Below are 17,461 nucleotides of genomic sequence, written 5' to 3'. Positions count from 1 at the left end.
CTCAGACTACTAATTTCTATTTTTTTTTCCTTTCTTCTGTTTTTTTTAAACAGCCTACCGCAGCTCATAGAGATTGTGGGTCGCATAAATGTGACATCATCAACTTGTGTTCATGAATTTTCTCGCTTTTTCTGGAGATTCTGCCGCACCTTTGGCAAGATCTTCACCAACACTAAGGTAAACCTGTGATAACTGAGTAAACCATGACAGTTTAGTCTTAATAAGCATTCTTAAAGTTTCCTCCAGTTTAGCTCATTTCAACCCACCTTGTTTACCTGAACAGGCACACTTGTTTTTAGAATACTGAATGGTGTTTAGAGCTGAGGCCACTAAAAAAATCTATTCTGTCATGTCATATACATAGTGCAACTACAATAAATGTGTCAGTTTACTGTGTATACGTTCATTCTTAGTTTGATATTTAAAGATATCTTTAAAGTTCATATGGGATGCTTAAAAGTGTGTGTGTGTGTGTGTGTGTGTGTGTGTGTGTGTACAGTAAATGCCAATATTTATAAGTATTATGCTGGCATTTTATCATTGTGACTTTTGCAGGTTAAACCACAGTTCCAGGAGATTCTCCGACTGTCTGAAGAGAACGTTGGTAAGGGCAGCTTTAGCCTAGACGCAGATGTGCAAGTGTAAGGTTTTCTCAGCTCTCTCAAGAAACTGTTGATAGGTGGAGTTCAGACGCTGACACTGTTGATGTAAACAAGCTATTTGGAGTCTGTTATGGGTGTTTCCATCTCCTTTTTTATAAATTCCAAACATGTTTATATAATTATAAAGAGGTGCTTGGTCTTATGTGGCTGCCAAGTGTTTTAGTTTTGGTATTGTGGCCACTGATGAAATGTGTTTTGTATGGAGACCCAGGCTGTGTTGAGGTCATCGGGACCTTTTCTGACATTTTTATAAAATCACAACAGTATAACATGCATGGTGAGGCCACAGTGTCACACATATACTCATGTTAACAAATGCGAAGCCAGTACATTGGGTTGAAAATGACCTCGTCATGTCATATTTGTTTGTGTCTCGGCTCATTTCTAATCTTCTTGATTAACTGAATTTATTGCGTTCATTGTTATGATCGGCTTTTGTTCTCCTGTCAGATGCTTCAGCAGGGAATGGTATTCTCACCAAAGCCACAGTTCCTATTTATGCCACTGGAGTGCTGACATGTTATAACCAGGTAAATTAACAGCTGCTCAGAAACTAACAATCGTGATCAGACTTTTTGATAGTTTGTAGATTTCTTCAAGATTTAGGTAATCTGAATGATGGAATAAATGTTATACTACCATTTTATTAAAAAAAATAGCTAAGTCTTTATCTTGGTTGGTTTGAGTTTTCCAGGGAGACAATTTTTTGATTAATTAGACAATTTGTGACAGAATCACTTTATTTTACAAATCTGGTCTATGCAATCTAAATATACACGTATTTGCAAGTTGGAACTGGATCCAGCAGCCACAATTTGCAAATACATGTGTTTGCAAGTTCAAATACATGTATAAAATTCACTCCTAATGCCTGAGGTTAGCTGTCTGTCTAAGTGCAGTGTTTTGCATCAACTTTTAACACAGTGTCAATGTTCAGAGCGGCCAGACTAAAAAGAGAATAAAATTAACCGCACTCTTATAAATTATATACAGGTGTTACAGTGAAATACATGAAATTGTCACAAGTATGCTGTCATCTCTCAAAAGGAGGAGGATCGCAAGCTGTTGGTGGGTTTCCTAGAAGATGTTATGACAACCCTGTCTCTGTCCCATGCACCTCTTGACAGCCTGAAAGCCTCCTTTGTAGAGCTGGGGTAAGCTGAAGTGTGTGTGTGAGTGAGTGAGTGAGTGAGTGAGTGAGTGAGTGAGTGAGCACACCCATTTATAAGAATGTGGCAGGTTCTTTTATACAGTTACTCGTTTGTTGTTTTAACTTGACAGTTTGAAAGTTAATGATTACTTAATCGGGTTGTTTTGTGTTTTTTCAGTGCCAACCCAGTGTACCATGAGCTGCTGCTAACTGTTCTGTGGTATGGGGTGGTCCACACGTCTGCTCTTGTCCGGTGTACGGCAGCACGGATGTTTGAGGTACAAACACACAAGCACAAAAGGTTTTTTTTGGAAGGAAAAAAAAAAACTGTACCACAGTTGAAACATTGCACTAAAATGTATTTTAGTAAAATATAGACCAATGAAGCTGCACAATTATGGATAAAATCCTAATAATTTTTAATGCATTGTAGACATTTTTATTATGTAGTTATTGTTGTTGTATTGTGTTAAAGAATCTAAGTTGGTAGATAATGATTATCAATACATGTATAGTTTCACTGAGCTAAAAATGGTCAGTTGTGGAGTTATAAACAATATAGACTCAATATTCACATTTCCATATTTGCTATACTTGTGCTAGCTTTGCTTGCTGTTGCTGCTCTTGAACATTTGTTATTAAGCTGTTCTGCCCTTTAAATGTGAGTAAAGACTGTAGCATTTAGCTTATCAGTGCTCTGGTTCCAACCTTATGACTAGACCCTCAGACCTTTGACTGCACACTCATCCCAGTAGCGACAACATAAATATCTGCTACATGTCAGAAAAAACCTGAGGTCAGTACCCTGAAAGTACGGCATAGTTGAAGGAGCTGAAGGCCTGTTCCCTTTCAGTGTTGTTGGAAAGTATAATTTAATCAGAAATGTTCTTTTGTGAATTTTTTTTTTTTTTATGTTTTCAGAATTTCAGATCCTGTGGAAACATAATACTGCTGTTATTTTGTAAAGGGAGACAATACCTTCTCTGTTTTCTTCAGCTGATTGGATCCATATTAAACCAGCCTCCCAAGGCAAAAGTCCTGGCCAAAGCCATAAGAGACATGAGATCTCGTTTGTCCACACTTTAGGTCAAATACTGGGATGAGACTCTAGGCATAGCATTGGAACCTGGCCTTTGTTGATCTGAACTGGGGGAGGAGGAGTGGTAGGCCGTATTCATTCCCCCCTGTTTTGTGAACGACTCGTTCTTTCCCAGAACACCTCACTGTCACCATTTCATAGTGTGTAGCTGTCCACCATTACCAAAACTGTGGATCAAAAAGTGGCCCTTTACCACAGATGCCAGATCAAATTACTCTCAGCTATTTTATAATCTGGCGTGTGTGGAAAGAGCCCGCTGTTTTATGCTCACTGTATTGTAACAATACTTGTGCAATTTTAGCTATGTTGGCTTTGCGATGTGTGCATACCTGAGATTGCATGTGTGTGCGTGCGTGTGTGAACGAGTGTGTGTACACACTTGCTTGAAACATACAGTGCTGTTCCGTGTCTTGCAGCTATTGTTCTTGTCATTGTATATCACTTTCTTCCTATCTTTTTGTGTTTTTCTTTTCCCTTCCTTCTTTATTTTGCTTTTCCCTTTTTTTTTTTTTTTTTTTTTTCCCTCTATTTATTGCCGGTGTTGCTCGCTCTTGTCCCAAATGCCCCGCCCACCTCTGTGACATCACGGCTGGCTCTGTCCAATCCGATCAGCTGCTGGTGAAGGGGGTGAATGAGACGCTGGTAGCTCAGAGAGTGGTGCCGGCTCTCATCACACTGTCTTCTGACCCTGAAATGTAAGTGAAACAACAACAGCAAACTGCGCCGCGTCTCTCCCCCTTCTCTTTGCTGCCTGAGAACTATCACATTTGGACCAGTCTTTACCTGCCAGGAGCAAATTCAGCAGAAAATAAGACAGTATGAACATTGAAATAACCTATTTGTCCAATACATTTTCATTCATTCTTCAAATATAACTCACTCATGTGCATTAGTTTAGAGCGGCTCCTGTTTAGGTTTAGGCTGTGCCATGGGGTAATTCTTCAGCATAACCACGGTGAACTCTTTTATGCATGTACACATCATCAGTCTGCATCACTAACTCATGCCAGCTCTCATTGCCTCATCAGTCTACAACTAATAAGTCCTTTGCCAGAAATGTGGTTGCATATTTCCCATGTGTCAACAGCACAATCCCTGCATGCCTGCGTGTAACCTGCCCCACCTCCTCCTCTTCCTCTCTATCCCACTCTGTGAGAGCAGGGCCCCTTCTGATTGACTCCAAATAGTGGTTGGCAATCCTTTTTTTTTTTTTTTTTTTTTTTTCTTTCTCTTCCATTTTATATATTCTACCTTTACCTCTTTCTTTCACCTCGCTTTCTTCTTTATACATTTCCCTCCTTCCTGCTGTCTCTGTCCCCTCCCATGGCACCCCTCCCTCTCTCTCATCCTGCTGTGTGGTGGGTTTGCAGTTGATTCTCCGAGGCATGAGTGAAGCATTAGTAGATCGCCGGGCGGCTCCAGCCCTTATAACTCTGTGCAGTGGGCCTGAATTGTGAGTCAATCAACACAGAAAAATCTCTCTGTAAACACTGTCCTTTTGTGGGCTGCATCCTTGCAGTGGTGCGTTCGTATAAAAAGAAGAAGAAGAAGAAATTTCTTGAATCTGTCTTGCTGAGCTGGCATCAATATGATGCCAGAAGTCTAAGTCTTATTTCGCTAACACAGCAGTTTTTCTAACCACAACAAAATCCAGTGAACGAGGAAGTAAGAGCCTGAGTTCGCTGGCCTCTCTTTCTTACCTCCCGTTTTCAATAACCACTGATGTCAACCCAGTGACTCACACTGACTAACAACATCTGTGCTTGGATAAATAGTTAAGTCTCCACTCTCTAGTCCAACAGGAAAATGTTTATGCATATTCATTTTGGTGATCTTTAGATTAATTAGCAAACAAATTTGATTCAGCCCTGTGTCACGCTATAAGCTGGTAAACACATAGCACACTATAAACAACAGCCTGTCTTCTGAGCCATGTCGTGACAATAATTCAAAGGGGTTTTTTGGCATGGATCTATCAAACTCGACACTAATGAAATTTGTGGCATCACTGCTGGAATGCAGCCCCATTCATCTCACGTCTCTGTAATGAAATACATTTTTGGGTGCATATGCTTGTCCCCAAATTGTACTGTGAACACAAATTGATTTAACTTTTAATGCATGTTTTTTTTCCTTTTTCTTTGTCGCCTTAAAAAATTGGCTTCACGTGTTTTGCCGTATCTACAATTAGCAGTTTATAAATTTAAAATTAATGTTAAGAGAAATGATGAGAAACGTTCTTTTTCCTCCAATGATCTCTCAGATGACCTCTGGCTTTTCTAGTCCTACTGACTGTGAAATGATTATTTAACATCACTCTAACGCCCCCTCCCCATTAACCTTGCTTACTTCCATTCATCGCAGTCATTAATTCAAGTGATTAATGTCAGATATTCTTATTATTGTTTTGTATTTTTACAGCAGATTTAAGATTTTCATTTGTAGTTGGATTTTCTTCAAGAAAGATATAAATATATATAACTGTACCTTATCTTATAGTCCACTGATTTCTAAATATAGATGTGGGTCAAATAATATTCACAAAGACTTAGCATTTTGGTGCTCTGTAAAGTCAGATGAGCTCCCAGATCTTGGCTAAATTGATCATTACTGCTCAGATGATCACCATTTCAGATGCTCAGTCCAAACACAAACTCTCTATATAGCAGCTCTGTCATTCAAGTACTCAAAGCACTGATGGGTCATGCACTTGACACTTTACTTGACACATGTAAATTTCACTGTTTATGGACATGTAATAACTTGAGCATAATGTAGAGCCTGATCTGGCACTACAGTAACCATCTCAGTCATCATTGTGGTTACCAGTGTGTCATTACACTGTAATTACTATATTTATGCAAAACCTAGAACATGTGTTAGCCACAGTAGTCCTAATTCTTTGACTTGTTGTGGGTTTTAGTATAAATGCTTGCTTGACACTGGATATGGCACTGTAATAAAAAAATGTACACAAATGAAAAATTTTAAGTCAATTCTGGAATCCGTTAGCTGCACTGTTTAAAAAAAATCCCTTACATGCCTTTCATCTTATGACATACCCTGAACACATCTCACTTCTTTTAATGTGGTTAACCCAATAATCTGGTGTTTCCCACATTATGAAATGAATCTGAAAACCTTTTTCCAGATAATGTTTGACTCATTCTAATTCTGCCATAATGGCACGCTAATAGAGTGTTAGAATGCCTGAAATAGTGATTAACTGACTATCTATGGTCAAAGCATTTTCTTGCATTCTTGCTGTTTGTAGCTCAGTGAGGATCTCTACTATTCCTGCCTTTGGTACCATAATGGAGACTGTCACTCAAAAAGAGGTGGGGAACTGTCAAAATACACAGTGATGAAATTAATTGAAAGCATTTTTAAATTCATCATCATTCTAAAATGTCTAAAAATACTTTTGCTTGCGTGTGTTTAGCTGCTGGAGCGTGTAAAGATGCAGCTGGCGTCATTCCTGGAAGACCCTCAGTACCAAGACCAGCACTCTTTGCACATGGAGATCATCAGGACATTCGGAAGGGTTGGGCCCAACGCAGAGCCACGCTTCAGAGACGAGTGTATGAAAATGACTAACTGTTTAAAAGGGGACTTTATGCTCAAATTTCCAGCTCAATGTGTTTGTTCTTGGACTCCAATTGAGGAGCTTTGCAGGATTCACTGCTTAAGAAAATTCCTGTTTACCTTAAACTGGGCTTGAGTGCAGACTCTCAGCTCATGCTCTGTAACGAGGCGTTTTAAGTTTCTTTCCCTTAAAGGCCACACTTCCTTTAAGCCAACTTTTTTCTGGTTGGCTTCCCCTCACAATCAAAATATTTGAACAACTGGTGGATTGAGCTTTGTTGTCTGGGATTACCATATAGTGGGTATCCGCTCCTACTGTCATCATTGAGAGCTACGCGTAGGAAAAAGCTTCTGAAACTGACCACTTATTTCATTTTGCTATCTCACCTATGCCAAACCTTGGCCATGTTTGATATGAGCATGCTCCAAAAAATACCAAAAAATAAGGACATCTCATTTTTTTTAAATATGCTTTTTAATCTCTTCATTGTTTTGTTTAATTCTGCTTTTTCTGTGCTCTAACCATTTGCCCCTGTCTTTGCTATTCTCCTAGTTGTGCTTCCACACCTTCACAAGCTTGCTCTAGCTAACAACAGCCAGAGCGTTGAAAACAAGAGGATTGACATTGCCACTCAGCTGTTTGAGGCCTACAGCGCCCTCTCCTGCTGCTGTATCCTTTTAAAGGTCATGGTTCACAGTCCATGTAAGCTGTTTAGAAATGGATTTCCATTCTTAAATGAAAAAGCAATTTAACTGTCACTCTACGTGATAAGACCTAATAGCTTAAAACTAACTTACTCCAAGAGGAAATATGAGTCCACTCGTCCTTTTAATACTCCTGTACTTATGTGTTTCCAAATGATTTACCAGAAGTCAGTGTCAAGTTTGGTTAGGGTTCAGGGTTAGATGTTGTAACTGTAAGTCAGTAAGAAGAACCTAAGCGTTACCAGTTATTTCCTAGCTATCCTTGTGAGATGTGCTGGTATGTATCAGTGTGGTCTCGGTGCCTCTGTGTATGGATCACTGTGTGTATTGGCAGGATTTAACTATCATTTGGCAGAAGGAGAAAGGAAAAATAAGCTGCCTCCATTTTGGGGCCAGATGTAATTACAGGGTTGGTTAAGCAGAGGAAAGGATGAGAGAGGGAGAAAGTGTGTGAGTGGAGGGAAAGGACTGAACATCAGCTCCAATCCTTAGGAACAGTTCCCAGGACAGAACTCACGTTTATATCATCTCTGCCGTTTCTGTCATCCCTCTTTTCTCTGATTCTTTTTCCTCTATTTCTCTTTTACTCTTTTTTTTTTTTTCCCCTCTTCTCTTTTTCATCTTTACTGACAACCCAACCCCACACACACACACACACACACACACACACACACACACACACACACACACACACACACACGGCAGCTGTTGAGGTTCATTCCTGTGGATTTTTGTCAGGCTGTGATTTTATAGTGCAGTAGTGTCCAGGAGGTATAGCCCTGACCTCAGAGCCTCTACCTCCCACTGCACTTCTTTCTCCTGTAATCAGTGCGACAAGCTCTGAAAGTGTACATTTCCATCCCTAAAAATAAAGACGTGCTCACCGCTGGTCCCATATAGTTTCACTGGGTTTGATGGGTGGCAGAACACATGCAGTCTAGGATGAAGGAACATGGAGTAAAGTTTGTGTAAACCTATTTTCATTCTCAGATGGGTGGAGTGTGCCCTGTAGCTATAAAGTAATGAAGTGAATTTTTAATTGTAATTACTATTGATTTCATCAGCAGCAAAATATTTTAAATTGTCCTGAAGTAAACCCCTCCCATCTGGTGATTCCCGGAAACACTGTTATTGCTCAGTAGTATTACTAACTGTCTGACCTTGGAATCACCAGTTCTTTAGTTTACATGTCTATACAAGTAGCAACAAGAACAAGATAGTAAATTGTAAAAATCCTCCTATGTTATTATATCCCAATATTCATCCTTCCAGACTAAGTGCATTTTGCAACTTTTCTTTTTAATGAAAAAAGCAAAAATCTTTCAAATTTGTTTACTGTATTAAGTTTAAAAGTTCAAATTGCATGTATTGTTTTAAGAAATAGATTGCATTTATTCTTTTTTTCCCTTTCTTTTCTGTTTTACTGTATTTGATCTAATTTAGTAGTTGTGATTTGTGGAGAACCAAGTAGTTTTAAAAGGACTTTAAACTGAACACTTGCATTTGAGTTTCTGATGGCTGCATTACTTCAGTTAAGCCCTTAACTTTCAGTCCAGTCATTTCCGAGGAGGTGATGGTCAACCATTTCCTGCCTGGTCTCAGGTGTCTGCGTGCTGACATGGAGCAACTCTCTCCAGAGCATGAGGTCAGGAGAAAACACAAAGACATGCTTGCACATTCATATAAGCCTGACTGATATATTGATATTGGCATTCATAACAACCAATAAGTTAAAATGAAAAAATTAAAGAAGACAGCCTTGAACCATGAATGTAGATGTAGCATAGCTTAGCCATTAGAGGAGTATACAGTGGTCCCTCGCTATAACGCGGTTCACCTTTTGAGGTGTCGCTGTTTCACGTAATTTTTTTTTTTTTTTTTTTTTTTTTGGTGCAAATTTGCATGCGTTTTGTTTTTTTTTGTTTTTTGTTTTTTTTAGGTGCGCGCTGTGTTCTGCTTTCTGATTGGCTGTAGACTATTGTCAATCAATCTTGTGCCCCATCTCTTGTCCAGTACAGAATGCGTTCAGCTTTTCAAATTTGCATAAATCTTCGATTGCTAGCAGTGTGACTCTGAAGTGCTGTACTGTATGTTTGTAAGTTTTGTCCAACAAACACAAAAATGTCGATGAAACATTTTGCACCGCCATAGGCAAGAGAGAAAAGTGTGGAAATGTTCGAGCATGTCGGAGAAAAGTGTATAAAGTGTGTAATGAGGGGTTTTACAGCCATAAAACATCATAACAATAAAAATCAAGTTAGCTACTCTGCGAATTTCACCTATCACCTGCTATTTTTAGAATGTAACTACCGCGATAAACGAGGGACCACTGTACTATAACGGAATTGTAACACCAGCAGGATTTCTTTACATTTGCTTGCTTGTAAAAATCTACAATCCCAGTGAGAGAGGGTGTATCATGGGGATGGTTATCGACTGTTATGCCGGGCTTTCTGCTTCAGGCTCTGTGTGTGATCACATAAAATCGAGTGCTCCTGTAAGTACAGCCTAGTCCAGTCAGACATCAGATGATGATGATTTAAAAAAAAAAAAAGATTCAACATTGTTGCATTTTGATTAGATTAGTGGTTCAGAAAGTCCAGTAATCGGGTGGTCTGGCAAAGAGATCGGTAAAATAAACATTTTAATTTGAGTTCTCAGTGCTGCTGTTTATTTTAAATAAGACAGCAGCATATTAGTGCTCTGAAATTTTAAGTTCATTCATTTAAACATTAAAGGTAAATGTTCTGCAGCCAAATACAGCAGATGTGAAATCTGCTGTTTAACTCTAGTCCTGTGTTTTAGTAGCTGCAGTTCCAGTAAATTATAAAAACACGTATAAATTTTCTTCATTATCAAACATACACATTCCAGCAACAATGTGATGCACAGTTTGTGCTGCTATAATTTGTACGGTGGCAGGGATTAACAGCTTGCACATAGAAAACATATACCCCAGCAGAGAATCTTTCCTACACTCCATGGTCTGTAATGCATGCTGTAAATACAAAAATCATTGAAAACATGGTCAAGATAAACTCCTCCTGACCAGGTTATGTGTTCAGCAATAGTTACCATGGTGATTTAGCCAGTTAAATGGAGAGCAGCTTTCGTGTTACAGAAAACTCTGACTTCAAGCCCAGCGTTGCTTGGTAAACCATTAATCTTGCTTTTTTGTGATGATCAAACAAGATTGTTTTTAAGATGCATTGTGATGCAGGACTCGTAATTAATAAATGTTAAGGAGATCTGAAGCCTGAAAGGAAAGACATATTGGCCTATGTGAAAGATTTACATAAACAAATAGTGGTGTCAGTCTTTAAAATTCTATATTGTTTGGCCTCTAAACTCTACACATCATATTCGTGCGTGCATACACATGTGTTTGCATGCTTTTATGTTCCTTTGGGGTTGCTAATTCAAACATGTGGACCTATCCAATGTGCTGACTGCTTGGGAATAAGTGAACAGCTGAAAGCTGTTTTTATTGATGAGCCACATCGTCTACCTTTTTTTTGGTTTTTTTGTTTTTTTGCTACTGATCTGTGATCTCGCACAAATAAGAAAAAAAAGACAGTCTTTCTCAGACACACTCATACACACACCTCTCATATATATTTGTGTCTTGGAATCTCACGCGATCCGTTTCATGTGAACATTTAGCCAAGGTGACTAATGATCAGCTGACTCTTTCATTCATAAGACATCGACTCTTGACTGTAAGCTGTGCATACCAGATTAACAAATAAAAAAGGTTTCACGCTGTGAAACATATGAACTCTAAAGGCCTTTATAGGACTAACCCAGCCCAAATAAATACACGAAAATAACAGGAACTAGTTTAAAAAATTTGACAAAATAATTTCCTTTTATTTGCGTCTGTGTTAATTTACTTCACTATTAAATAATTATTATGTTTCCATTTTGCAAGTTCCTCTGTTTTCTATCAATCTGTTGAATAGAAGCAGTCGTTTCTGTTGTTAGCCTGGCTTTGATTAAGCAAAAGACATGAAAGTTAATCCCATAAAACAGCCAATGAATGACAGCCAAGTCCTTTCAACACTCAAGACACACATAGAGAAATGTAGAAGAAAAGACGCACTAAAAACCAGCATGCCAAAATAAAGTGGTTGGGATTGGTTGGGTAAAACACAGTGATGTGAATTAATGTAAAGGTACAAATCACCTGAACAAAACGGAAACATGGAGAAACATTTGGGGTTCTTTTTTTAGCTGAATCTGTTTCTTTCATTCGCAGGTGATTCTTAGCTCAATGATCAAAGAGTGTGAAATCAAGGTGGAAAACAGAGCGATGTCAGACCCACAAGGGTAAGGCTCAACGCACCCCCATTCATACCATTACTTTGCTCTGAAAGGAATGTCAAAATATGGGCTTTTATTGCATAAGACTCTGACAAATGAAGACAGAATGAAGTAGTGAAGGATCCTTACCACGTGGCGAGCGTGAAAGACAGAGCCCATATAGTGGGAGTTTTGGGTTTTTCTGTATCCCCCGTTACGAGTATTTTTAAGTGTCAAAGCCACACGAAAGGAAGATTTTTGATCATGTGTATTTGGAGCTTATTAAAAAGAGGGGCGATAAAAAGTGTATGTTTGTGAGCATGTAGATGCAGGAAGTGTGTATAAGTCTGTGCGAGTAGATTGTGTAAAAGTGTGTTCCCCCGAGGTTACAGCCGTTAAAGTCTCTGCGCTCACGCTGAGAGATTTTTCTTACCTTTTCATTTTGTTCTCCCAAGTCTGGCTTCAACTTCTCTCCCCATAACTGGTAACATGGATTGTTACTTTTTAAGGAGATCTGACCTCTGAGAAAAGAGGTTTGGAAAGTTTTGTACATTTTTAAGCCCCATTTAATTTAATTTTACTGTAAAAACCATGTGATTCTGCGCTCAGTGAATTCTTTACCAAAATAATTATTGAAGTAGGATCGCCTAACATGGATCCAATTCCTTACCACTGAGATTACATATTAGAGTTTCTAAGTCAAGTCTATGAAGTTTGATGTGATATTAAATGCTCATGAACTACAGGTGGTACACAAAAGCATGGACTAAAATGGTTCGCAGGTCATAAAGTGCTTTGAGTTGGTGTTATGTTTGTGCTGGTATTGAGCAATGCAGCTCTTTGGCACCAACTTGTTCTCTGTATCATTCTGAGTCCGAACAAACTCAAAAGGGGAACTTGAGGAGCCGTTAGACTGTAAAAAATCAGGAGGGGCTGAATTGGCAAACAGTATTTCCTTTCTAAAGAAGTGGAGTAGAGGGTGATGTGAGCTCAGACAGATTGCAGAGGGATTTTTGGCATAGTTTTGATTTGATTTTGATTTTAATACATTCATATCGAAAATGGCTAAAGTTCACTGCTGCGTCATGTCCACGTTCTAACGTTGTCTTTTGTTTTTTTGCATAGCTCCATGTCAATTGCATCCAGTTTGGTGGGTGAGGATGCCAAGACCAAGTTTCTAAGTAAGATGGGTCAGCTGACTACCTCTGGCGCCATGCTGGCCAACGTCTTCCAGAGAAAAAAGTAATCCCAACACTGACCGATTCATCATCTCGAATAACTGACCAAACGCTGCACTCATTGGGAGCATTTCGTTTTACTGGGAGTAAGCAAAAAAAAAAAGCATATGTTCAGCTTCGAGCAGACGGAAGTCAAGTGTATAGTTGAGTTGATTTCGAGCAATTTTGCTTGAAGTTGTATTGATTTTAAAATCTGTGCAGCAGGACTACTTGTTAAACAGGGATGGTTTTCGCAGCGAAAGCTTCTGAGGTTTTCCTCTGCTCGTATTTTCCTCTCCTCAACTATTAATCATGACAGATGCATCATCAAGGACTAGGATTTTCTTTCATTAGTCAGTGTTAGAATTATCATGTCACAACAGAAAGAGAGGAGAGACGAGAAGAAACTCTACAGTATCGAGACTAACCCACAGCGATAACGAGGAACTCGTTACCTGGACATTTCCGGACTTGAAAGGTATCACTGAGTTTGTTTTAAGTTTTAGTGCAGTACTTCTTGTATCAGAAGAGCCTCACTCGTTTTTGAGAAGCAGAACTCTGAGCGCAGCCTGCGGGGGTTTCATTTACGATGTTAATGGGCGCCATTTTGGATCAAAAGGTTCGAAAGAAGTCTCATTAATTACACTGAAGGTCTGAACCACCAAAAGGCTGCGCGGATTATTTAGAATGCCTTGTACAGTGTCTCTGTACGGCTCTGAAGTATCGCCTACTTGAAACTATTAAAAAGAAAAGTGTCTTGCCTTTATTTCTTCAGTTTCTGGTTTTTGTTTTGATAGCTTCTATTTTATAACTTATTTATGTCTTAATGAAGAAAAACATACTTTATTCCAACTTCCAAAGAAATTTGCACTTCACTTTACTATTACGTTCTTTATTATCTATATTGCTTTTGTTTAATTCAGTCTTACACACGGAGATTATCACTATTGTTAATGATCTTTTTTTTTATTTTTTTTTATCCATTATGGCAATGTGAAGTTGAAGAGAACACTGATCATAATTCTGTCTGTTGCATCTTGTCTCTCAGTGTTGCAGTGTCTCTGATAACTGTACTTTGTTTTTTTCTAACGTGGGGATTTGGTTCTTTTTTTTCTTTGTCGTTCGTTCAATTTGGACATGCTCTAAGAGAAACCGTAAATAAATGTATCATACACTGAACTGAAGAACACGGTACTCATTGTGTATATTTGAAATTCGTGTCTTGGTGTAATAAAAGATGGAGATCAGTTGTGTACTTAAATTTACTTCTGGAAGGTTCATTGAATGCCTGCATGTACCGGGACTTTTTCTTTTTTTTTTTTTTTTTTGTCCGCCGCAGTGATTAAGGAGCTGTCACTGTGGCTCAAAGTGTCTGCAGGTGTTAGAAGGCTGTAAAACAAAGTCATTTAACAGGAGAAACGCACACCGCTCCTGCCCGTGTGCTTCAACTTCAAACGTTTCAAGTCTCCTATTGTCTCCTTAGTACAACAAACCAAAGTCCATCTTATGGGACATTCCCAACAACTTAACACCCCCCAAAAAACAGTAATAAAAGCCCAGATCTGCCATCTAGATTACACTATCTCTCAATCCCTGCATGTTTTGGAAAAATGACTTTGTAATGATATGGTCAACTTTGGCCTTAATCTATAAAAGAACACGATTGAACTCAAAGTGTGGACTCTAACTTTCAAATGGGTTTTTGACATCCCTGACTGGCCTGTAGTGGAGTCCAGTACATTGATTTGTGATTGCAAGATCTTATTTAGCGGTCGAACATAAAGCGAGTTGGCCAACACTCTGATAAAGAGCATTTGCATATTCAAGCTAATATTCAACCACCATCACTGATAACTCGCCAGGTGGATAAATAATTGTTACACACTGTTAAGGCATGGCATCGTGGCTTTGTGGGCGTGCCTGTTGTTCTGCGTGTGTGGGTAAGTGCATGCTGTGGTATTTATAATTTGCATTCATAGTGAATAATGTTGTCCAAACAACTCGTGTATCCAGACAGGTGTAGTCTTACACACAGCCGAGTATTTTCTGTTCATGAAAAATCTCCTGGTATTTGTAGGAATTGTCTGAGAGGAGCTCTTACTCACATTAGTGGTGACTCACGGATCACATCTGTTTCCAAAGGCAGATGAAGCGATGTAGATCCAGTCCTAAAACCACTGGAACACGATTGCTTTAGGTTTTAAAACTGACTTCCTTTTTTGCCCGTTGCACTTTTCACCGTTTTCAAGTGAGACCATGCCTAACCCATGAAGATTCCTCCAAAATCCTGGTTTCAAACAAGACTGGCTGTTTTGTTCTGTGGAACGTGTGTGTGTGTGTGTGTGTGTGTGTTACATTAAACAAAACCTTTCAGTGATTTATGTGAGTTTAAGGATGCATTTTTTATTTTTTGTGCCGTCTAAAATAGTTCTGCTCGGTGAACTTTGACTTGTTATAAGTGATGCTAAGCAACGCAGCCCACATGCTTGCAGAACAGTCTGTGCTCTGACCCAGGTCATTAGAAGTATAATGCTTGTAAACCAGCGTGGTGTTTGCCTGCAAGCAAAGCTCCATTTTTATACATCAAAACAAGCCACAATGCAAGTGTTTTTGAAGTGGGGGGACTAACAAGGACTTCTGTGATAATAATGTAGTTTTGTTGTCGGGGTCAACCTAATGTGGATGTTTGATGCTTTAAAAGTCAAGTTTAGGCCTTTGATTGCTAAGAGCCCAATCTTAATTGCTACTGTAACAGCTGCAGAGGCCCTACCACAAAACAGCTTCTCTCAGCATGTTTCTTTCTCCATTTTTTGTTTGTTTGTAGACAATATGTGCTGTACATTCACATAGATAAATGAGTAATTTATGTTTCTTTTTAAAAATTTCTCAGTCATTTTTCCCCCTCTGGGTATTCTCTCTTCTTCTGTTTACTTCTCTTCTCTCCAGCCTTTGCCCTATTCATCCAAGGCATAAACATTTGATTTAATATTTGCATAACTGTCGTTGTGAGAACATGTTCTTTTTTTTTTTTTTTTTTTTTTCTCCAAAACATTTCCTTGCTAGACCTGCCAATGTAGGCTTGAACTGATCTGCCATGCAAATTCCCAGGAAAATAACAACTCCAGCTTTTTCTCATTCTTTCCTGGGCAAAGACAACTGCTGCAGTGTTTCCTGGAAGCAATCGCTATACTTTTGTTTTTGTAGAGAAGACACCATCATGGTTGTTCCAGGACCCACGCTCCAGGAACTATGTTGAGCGCAGCCTACTCATGTGTAGTGATGAATGGCTCCTGCAGGAAGCAAAGTGTACAGAAGTGACCACATGCTTTGACTCCTGCTCCAGTGTATGATATATGAATTCATCTCTGCCATGAGGTCATAGCTCATCCTGTCTGACCAATGATGTGGGAAGTATCATCTGACAACCTACAGTACTGTGCAAAACTAAATTTTATTTCCAAGGAGACAGACTTTTGTTTAAAGTGGCATTGAGCAATAGTTCTCCTGGCTTTAGAATTCTCTTTTTAATTTTTAATTTTTTTTATTTTTTTTTTACGCATTTTCAGTCGAGTCTTTTTATCTGACCATTTCAGAGGAATGTTTTTCTTTTCTCAACTTTGTTAAGCTACTTGAAACTGACCTATGAATCATTCGAGCATAAAAAAGTGCTAACTCTAGATGTAACAAAAAACTTAGCAAAGATCCAATTTTAAGATGCATCTTTAGGCACTTTGTTACTAGCAGTCTGTTACCAAAAAACCCACTATTTGTGTTCTTTAGACAGAAAGACGCAGCTTAACAACCGCAAAACAGTATTTTTACATGTTCCCCAAACATGATTCCCCAAGATGATGAAACTGGAGAAGTGGAGATCATAAGAACAAGTAGCAGGGCAGCAGATGAACAGTATCTGAAAATCATTTTATTAAGACATAGGAAAAATATCCTGCGAAAATCAAATACAGGACCTGAGAGATGCATCTGGCCCAAAATCGAATCAGACATGGTCTTGGTGAAAGGGTAAATGACAATAAGCGTTTTTTCCATGAAGAGAAAAAGTGGGGGGAAAAAAGGCTGAAATGTGACAAAATATAAAAGAACTGGACTGGAAAGCAAAAGCAGATCTTATGGAGTGATGAACACAAACTTTAAACATCTGGTTGAAATAAATAGTGTCTTCAGCCATCTGTAAAGCACGGTGGAGGCTCTGTTATGATTTTGGGCTGCCTTTCATTTGGTGCTGTTAGGGATCTTGCCAAAACTGATGGACTTGAGTACAGAAAAGTACTGTCACATTTTTATCCACCATGCTAAACCATGTGGAAGACATCCATTTGGCAATAGCTTCATTTTTCTGCATGACGGTGATCACAGACATACTGCCAATGCAGTTAAAGTGCAGTTAAAGCATACCTCAGAGAAAAACACACAATGGTGTCATGGATCATTGAAGCAGCAGAAAAAGAAACAAAAGGCAGCCAACATACAAAGAAGAGCTCTGAATGTCCTTCATGAAGCCTGGAGAACTAATCCGGAAGATTGCCTAAAGACGTCAGAAGAAGGCTTGTCTATGAGAGTTCAGGCTGTGTTGAAGAATAAAGCTGGTCATACCAAATATTGACTTTCGAGCTCGTTAGACTTCTACAAACTCTGTTTTTGCCGGCACTGAATGTAGATTTTGGTTTGCACATGTTTAAATAAATCTATCCACCTGAGAAATAAGGGGTGGTTCATAGTCGGG

The 17,461-nt window shown here is 38.9% G+C and overlaps 1 protein-coding gene across 6 annotated transcripts in view; it reads left to right on the top strand.

Annotated features, from left to right (window-relative positions):
- The window catches only part of relch (RAB11 binding and LisH domain, coiled-coil and HEAT repeat containing), a 37,572-nt gene extending 23,833 nt beyond the window's left edge, over positions 1-13,739 (top strand). For all 6 annotated transcript variants that reach the window (XM_080864989.1, XM_080864985.1, XM_080864988.1 and 3 more), the window contains 12 exons: positions 54-177; positions 556-604; positions 1,113-1,192; positions 1,710-1,816; positions 1,991-2,090; positions 3,524-3,606; positions 6,186-6,249; positions 6,354-6,492; positions 7,050-7,166; positions 8,758-8,846; positions 11,460-11,530; positions 12,629-13,739. In XM_080864989.1, coding sequence (XP_080721115.1) covers positions 54-177; positions 556-604; positions 1,113-1,192; positions 1,710-1,816; positions 1,991-2,090; positions 3,524-3,606; positions 6,186-6,249; positions 6,354-6,492; positions 7,050-7,166; positions 8,758-8,846; positions 11,460-11,530; positions 12,629-12,749 — 1,144 coding nt within the window. In that variant the 3' untranslated portion in view covers positions 12,750-13,739. The remainder of the gene's footprint in view (positions 1-53; positions 178-555; positions 605-1,112; positions 1,193-1,709; positions 1,817-1,990; positions 2,091-3,523; positions 3,607-6,185; positions 6,250-6,353; positions 6,493-7,049; positions 7,167-8,757; positions 8,847-11,459; positions 11,531-12,628) is intronic.
- The last annotated feature ends 3,722 nt before the right edge of the window (positions 13,740-17,461 follow it).

The sequence above is a fragment of the Rhamphochromis sp. 'chilingali' genome (genome assembly GCF_963969265.1).
Source record: "Rhamphochromis sp. 'chilingali' genome assembly, chromosome: 18".
NCBI lineage: Eukaryota > Metazoa > Chordata > Actinopteri > Cichliformes > Cichlidae > Rhamphochromis > Rhamphochromis sp. 'chilingali'.
This window is presented reverse-complemented; position numbering and strand designations above follow the sequence as displayed.